General features: G+C 44.0%; 1 protein-coding gene across 1 annotated transcript; it reads left to right on the forward strand.

The window, feature by feature from the left end:
- Nucleotides 1-3069: 3069 nt before the first annotated feature.
- CCR75_006386 (uncharacterized protein) lies at nucleotides 3070-5487 on the forward strand (the record flags this gene model as incomplete). Its single annotated transcript, XM_067964456.1, has 1 exon — nucleotides 3070-5487. One exon carries the CDS (start codon nucleotides 3070-3072, stop codon nucleotides 5485-5487), a length of 2418 nt encoding a protein of 805 aa, XP_067819462.1.
- Between the last annotated feature and the right edge of the window lie 2268 nt (nucleotides 5488-7755).

Raw genomic sequence — 7755 nt, forward strand, 5'->3', positions numbered from 1 at the left:
TCCATTCCTAGCACTGTGAACTTCTCTTTACAAGAGAAGTCACTAAAGCTGAAGGCGAGTTCTACCTGAACTCCCTCAGACTTAACGAGCGCGCCGTTCGCCAAACGAACGGTCGCCTCTTCTCGCTTGCCATCCTGGCAAAGCGACTCAAACATCGCCGGTCTCTTTCTTAGAGCCGCGAGTTTTACAAAATTTTGGTATGCACCCGAATCCACTAGGAGGGTCATCACCTGATCATAGCCTCTTACATGAGCGAAATAGACCAGCAGGGTTGAGGTCCGAAATTTCGAGACCTCAGGGACTATGCTATCCATTTGTCCACAACTCTGAACTTAGGGGTAGCTTCAGAGTCCGCGTCAGTAGGGCATCCCGCCCCTACTGCGCTCCTACATTTCCCGACCCATCAGTGGTCGATGCAGAACTCATGCGTCTCGCACGCTGGTTCTTGCCATCGCCCTTTGGGTAAGAAGTCCTCTTGCTGGGCATCTTTGCCCCAGCAGGGACCCTGGCATAGCAGCGAGCTATCATATGGCCGCGCTTGCCGCATTTGTAACAGACCACGTCTGCATTGCCCAACTCCATAGGAGTGGCATCTGTCCTCTCGGCCGACGGCTTATACCAAGCTGTCGCCGAGGCACTGTTGTAGGATTGTTCCTCAAATAAGGCAATTTAGATCGCCTCTTCCATCATCGACGGTACCTTTCTAAAAAGGGCCTGTCGCAATGGGCCATGCCGTAGTCCGCTCATAAACGTGGGCACCTTAATGTGCTCCGGAATCGGACCTACGGTAATGGACGCCGACAGCGAGCGCATCTCTTGCACATACTCTTGCAGAGATCGTTTCGCTTGTCGCGCTTCAAAGAAGCGCGCCTGAAGTAACACATTGTTATTGGGCGACTGGTACATGGCGCGAATCTTTTCTTCGAAGATCGCCATGTAGGAAACGCCTTTCTGTCCGCCATAAGCACCGAGTAAGCCCACTCCGTGGCCTAACCGCGCAGGTGCGACATGGCGTACAAAACCATCCGGTTGACGTCCTCGATGAGCTAGGCGACACCGCATTGCTCCATGGCTAAAAGCCGGTGGACAATCGTGTGCGCCGCAGTTACATCAAACTTGGGCGGGTCCGTCCGTATGTGCTTCGGCAATGCGGCCGGACAAAGAGCATCTCAACAGTCCTGTTGAGAGCCTCGCTCTGAGTCTGCTCATGCCTCAGCTCATCCTGAGTCTGACTGACGGACTTCGCCGCAGATTGGCTCTGTGCCTCGGACGCGGCCCTCTGCTGTCCGAGCACGAATGCCTCAAACTGCTCCAACTGAGCAACGTGTTGCTCAGGAGGACTACCCAGGAGCCTGGCCAGGGCTTGTTCACCAAGTCCCTGCGCCATATGCCCTGCCACCTCCCGATGATGTTCGGAGAGGTAGGGATAATGAGCTTAATCGATATTGAGGCTCATCTTGATGTACACACGCAGAGATGCGGGTTGTGGGAAGGATTTCAAGTGCTACCAAGTGTAGGTGGACAATAGCTGTCGAGCGTTAGCAGCGTGTGTTGGGCGCAAAGAGAACATGTCATATATATTTTGGGATTGTCCCAAGGTTCGCGCGTGCTGGGGTGTACTCATCAGTCACTGGACGGGCGAACGCGATGGCCAGTTGTTTTGCGCTTGTCGCTTCCTCGCAAGTGTGAATCGGCAGGCGCCAATTTTACCAGCGGGGCAGCATCACAGGCTCCAGCTCCGGCTAAAGGACGATGTGGAGGCAGTTGTCGCCACTCGGAGCCGCATTTGGTTTATCATGAGTAGCAATTGCCTTACTCAGTTATGGAGAAAGCGGAATGACGCAGTCTTCCTCGGGACACAACCGACGGCCCAGGCCAGCGCCGCAAGGTATTGGAAGCCTGGGATCAGGCATCCCAATGCCTTGGCGAAACGAGAACATCGCGATCCCGACAAAGTTTTGGACGGGGCTATTATGCATACCTGTATCAACCTCTTGACTCTTTACGAGCCTGGAGATAGGCCGATTTCAACAGGAAACTGCTACGACCAGCTACCGACATCGGATTTATGGTCCTGGCTCAGAAGTTTTCAGACATCTTGTACATAATTTTATGTCAAAAAGACAGTCATGAAATCTCTCTCACATTGTATAAAATTAAAAAAAAACGAATCTAATTCGCTGTCGCCAGTATCATAACCATCAAGAGCACCTGCAAAAGTCAATTTCACTCCGCTCATAGGACAAAGAGCAATACATGCCGTCGCCATATATCGTCGCATTACAGTGGCAATGTCACACTTATATTTATGAATTAATGCCGTCCGACAGTCTTCTTGATTTCCGGCACGTCATCTCCACAAACATGTACAAAAAATTACAGCTTCGCAGGTGCTATGTCTTTTGTCTTCTCAATTGCTCTTTATCGTCGTACGATTCTCCCCACGCTGTTCTACATGTACAATCGTCTCGTTCCATGTATCGGCGTTCTCGTTAAAAAAAGTGGGACAGCTCGAAAACTTTTGATGTCGTGCAACGCCTCTATATATCACGTTAATCGTCAACCTCAAAGTCTTTTACCACCAAGATTGACACATCCTGAGCCTGAAGGCGATTACAACGTCGCATAATAGGCCATTGAGAATGAGCTTCCTACAGTCAAGAGAAGCGTCAATTCAATTTCAGCATTATCGCTAGAGCTCTGATCGATAGTAATAAATAGCTCTTTCGCTCTTGCACCAAATCCGGCAAAATATCATTGTTCAGCATCATTAACAGTGATTGTTAATTGTCGCAAGAACAAATAAAAGACGCACCCTTACTAAAAAAGACATGACGGTAAATTTGAGGGAATTCTGCCAATCACAGCGACGTAAAGACTTAAAATCATTTGACGAAATGGTAATAATTTCATCGTTTTTTTACGAATACAGCATAGAGAAATAAAGGACAAACTTCATTAAATTACTACGAATTATCTTTTTATAATAAATCTCAGGCTCACCGGCCAATAATAGTTGTGCCACTATTCGTCCATTACTTTTGGTACACTCACACGTGTCCTGATATCATGCGCTTCTGGTACTTGTACACCGCCCTACTGATCAACGCCGAGACTTCTTCTGCTCCGGCTGAGTCAGCAACGGCAGATGCTACAATGTTTGCGTCGAACACGCACCAAATTGTCAGTAACAACGTCGCTTCGAACCGATTTTTACGATTTGAAAAGCAAACAAGCAGAGGCGACGAAGACAGAACGTTTGGGGCTCTCTCTGGTGTCTTTACGAGGAATGTTGATTTACTAAACAAATTAGCACCTTTGGTCCATCAAAATTCATTGCTAGTCCAAGTAATCTTCAAGGTGCAAACATGGCTATACGCTGGCAAGTCAGTGCCATATATTGTTCAAGAATTGATGAGCAGCTTGGGCACTATCAGTTTCTTACTACATCTTGATATGTTAAGCCAAGGTGTGAAGAATTTGCCTGTGAAGCCAAATCAAGAGTCGAGCAAGACAATCACAATGATATCCCGTGAGATGCGAGATATTTTTTTCGAAAAAGTTCAGCTCACAGACTTTGGCGAAAATTATTTAGACATGATCTTTTTAATGGCTCTACCCAACAATGCCGGGTATACTAGGAGCCAACAGCTTGTGGACGAGCTTATTGCAAACGCCGTCAAAGAAAACATTCATCCGGCAGACTTTGCTATCATGTTACAACTGAATAGCATTGACCCAAGTGAAGCCAATATTTTAGTGCTGGGCGTCTTTATGAGGTACTTGAAGAGTTTAAATCACGATACTCCGCAATTGATTATTGATCTTGAAGAAAATATCGGCCAGGTACGATTGGCAATGTTGCTGCAAGCAGCCAAGACTCCGTTTGATCATGAACAGTCATCGATTGCGACTAGCTTTCAAATTGATCAATTCAAGATCTGGCAAAGTAATAGAGTGAACATTGTTTTGATGCGCAACAACTTAAATGAGGCCGAATTTTATGGAACGGGCAGCGCACTATACAACAATTTTTTGAACGCGTTCACGGTGTATGTCGATGCGGTATCTCAATATATCGAAATGGCTTCTGTTCTGAGCCCGAACAATTTGCTAGCATCGAAGCAGTTCCAAGATTGGTCGGAAAACTTGCTTGCTAAGTTCCCGAACGACCAGGCAATTGTGACAAAAGTGCTCCGCCATATTTACACGGATGACGAATTATTCGCATCTCTGACTTCGCAAGACAGTGCTTTAACTCCCACGAGCCAGTATCTTCTGGAAGAGCTGATGGGTATTTGGGCCAAAGATATACTTGCTAGTCCACGAACTGGCTTTTTTGCAAATCGGGAAAATAATATGTATTCGCTGAACGCAATGGCAAAATACATTGACATTATGCTAAAAAAGCCTACGATTACGGACTCTGATTTAATTGACATCCTATCTTTGGACAATCTCGTGGCAAATAAGTTTCGTTTGGACATTACCGGGCATATCAAGGCTAGCGAAGAACCAATCAATAATTACGAGCTGGGTGTATTTAAGCGGTGGAGGGCAGGTGGTTGTACTGTTGACCGCATCGAGAAACTTATTGAGCAATTAAGTTCTGATGGAAAGGTTGATATACATAAAGAATCTCTAGCAGACACTTTAGTCCTGTACAAGGAATACTACTCGTCTCTTAATTATGAGATGAATGACAACGATATCAGAAAGGAAGTATCTAATGAGTTAATTGCATTGATAGCCGAAGCTAAAGAAAACCAGGAAAATTTGTTCGAAACTACTGCGTACGTCAGATGGTCCACTGTCTTACAATTACGTTTCCCACACGACAAGGTGATTAAGATACAAGCTTTATTGGGTGTTTACGGTGATGAAGAGCTGATAGCATTACTGGATGTACCCGGCAATACTAACAAGATATGGAGACAGCAACTTTTGGGCGAGCTGGTAGCATTTTGGGTTGATGAAAATGAAGGTACAGCTATCTTAAAAATCATGCGTGAAATAAGTGCAAAAACACAGTCGCCTTCGATTCCATTACTGGAAATTTTTGCGAAGTACATCGCTCTTCAATCACGAGAAGAAAATAAAATGCGACTTGTCGCGAATGGCGACGTGGGGGGGTGGGATTTGCTATTAGCGAAAGCGATCCAAAACGCAATTGTGGTAAAAAAATCAAACACTATGGTTGACTTACAAGTAGCTCAATTTCAGCGGTGGGTGGCAAACAATGTAGATTATAAATCTGTTCAAGCGCAATTTGACGAGGACCCCAGAAAATTACTATTTTCTGAAACCGTAGAACCCATCGTGCGAGCATATGAACTGTATAATATCGACAGGAACGCATTCCTCGTCAATGTGGCATCCCACATGACTCCAGAAAATGTCGAGTCAGCGATCAATTTGGAGCAGCTTACAATGTGGCACGATTTTCTGGCCAAATATTTTCCGAACCACCAATACATGTTTAGCTAAAAATGTTGCAGCAATATATTGTCATTTAAATATCGGTCTTTCTCTTTTCATTTAACGAAATGAAATTGCAAATTCATTTAAAGTCGGCAACTTCGAAAGAAACAGCTATAGAACGCAAGTGATAATAAGGAATGCACAAACTCGACAGAAATCGAGCGAATAAATCGACTGGTCTCGAAACTAAACTAAACATTGCGAAACAACGACATCAAAATGTTCTCAGAGAGAGAGAGCTTGGTGCAATAATCTTCTCTAGAGATACGAGGCAAAAACGTCGAGAATTACACACGATTGAATAAGAGCTAACAATCTCCTCTTGAACACCCGAATGAAAGCTTGCAGTGACTATCTTGTACTTAAGCAGGTCTTCATTTTGCCATTATTTGTACTTCGCAAACAAAGTGCACACTTCAATCGCTGCGAAGCACTTCTGTATCACCACATTTTCTAACAACGCATTGACAATTTGACATGCTGTGACCGATACTTCAGTCTCTTGCTCGGCTGCCAGACATGATACTGTTTTCACAAAAGATCCTTTACTCCTATCTATGATGTCGAGATTACCTGCGCTTGACACACCTCAAGATCGTGTGTTTTCAGCATGTGCATTGTACCTTTACGGGAAAGAAGAGCCGAGCATACAGCTCTGCAACCTATTCTCGCGTAATAAAGCAGCGTCGTGTGCAATCTCGTGAATCTTTCATTTTAAAATCTTGAAGGGGCTTCAACTGTACAAGTGTGTGATGTACATTCACAGCTCTCTAATCTATTATTATCTAGCCATGCGACTAAATGTCGACGTGTCACTATCAAGTATTCGGTATTTATACCTGCGTGGATGACATGCTTATATTTCCAACTTTTCTGCTTCTTCTCGGCATCTTCGGCAGTATATCGACAGCATATACTGGTCAACTTCAGCTGCTAGTAATCCATAGCTCTAATAAGAGCTCTACATGGCAATCCCATGTGGTTCAATTACGGCTTTATACACTAGCAGAACAACCTCTAATAGCCAACTTGATTATTTGCCTAGTTAAACGATTAAATATTTGTTCACATCCACTTCCGAACTCCATCATAATTGCCAAACCTTTTTGCAGGTAGAAGTCCTTTGCTAATACTAAGACTGGCACTATATATAAGCCATCGAATGCTAGATTGCCTTCAGCTATAGGCATCTATTGTAACGGGCTAGAGTTGCCCTAATGTTACACAGTCCCCATTAAGTACATTTGGTACTTAAGGGGACGGTCAATTACGAAATCAATGCAACTAAAAGTTTTACTTTGTCAGTCGTATAAATACTACTTCGCGTGAGTGACGATGGCATTGTACATCTTCTCAATCTATCCGCAATATGGGAAAGTAATATTATGCGAACATTGATATCGTACAAACTTTGTCTAGCACAATCTTGGTCCCATGCATCAAATTCACCCAAACAAAAATGGAAATCACAAATTGTGTCATTCTAATTAATTGGCGACACCCCCCTGGGTTTTAGTATAATCGCTCCAAATTCTTTCGAGTTACCATAGGCACCATGTCATCTACAATTCAACTCGTCGATTGCATTGCTAGCGCTTTTTTTTCTGCCAGTCGATCTTTTCATTAGAAAATTAAAGGCGTTGGTTCCTAAATGAAATGGAATATGAAACCAGACACTTTATTAAACGCTGTTGAAACTACAACAAGCCTCACACGACAAGAAGACCAGAGCCTATAGTTGCACACATTCCTTTGCTATGAAAATCTTACCATTTCAAGACTAGCCTAAACCATCAAATGTCTTGGTGCAGGTTGTCACGTAAAGACCACATTGTCAGCATCGATTGTACTCGTAATAAATACCAACCAAACACGACGAAAAAACTGTATAATCAACATAAATTCAAATTGAGATAAACTCCGTGCAATTCCATCGACTTGCACGCTCGGGGGTGAATACTTGACAAATTTCATGAATCACAATCGGGATATTTAAAAGCATTATTCGAAAGAGTCTCAACAAAATACGACATCTTGAATTCCGTCTTTCAAGCTGCTCGATCTTGCGGTGAACTCACTTTCTGGCTCGAGTTCTGCCACTCTTGCCCTCTTATCATTACTTTTTAAAATCCTGTTTGCTTTCCAAATTTTCGTTCTCGTCTTCCACAAATGCTACGTACGCTTTAAAATAACCAAGCCTTGTTTAATTTATCTAACCCAGCCTCTACGACACAGTGGTGCGAATCCGACAATCGCCTAAACAATCTGTCCCTT

Source organism: Bremia lactucae, linkage group LG9 (genome assembly GCF_004359215.1).
Source record: "Bremia lactucae strain SF5 linkage group LG9, whole genome shotgun sequence".
Taxonomy (NCBI): Eukaryota; Oomycota; class Peronosporomycetes; order Peronosporales; family Peronosporaceae; genus Bremia; species Bremia lactucae.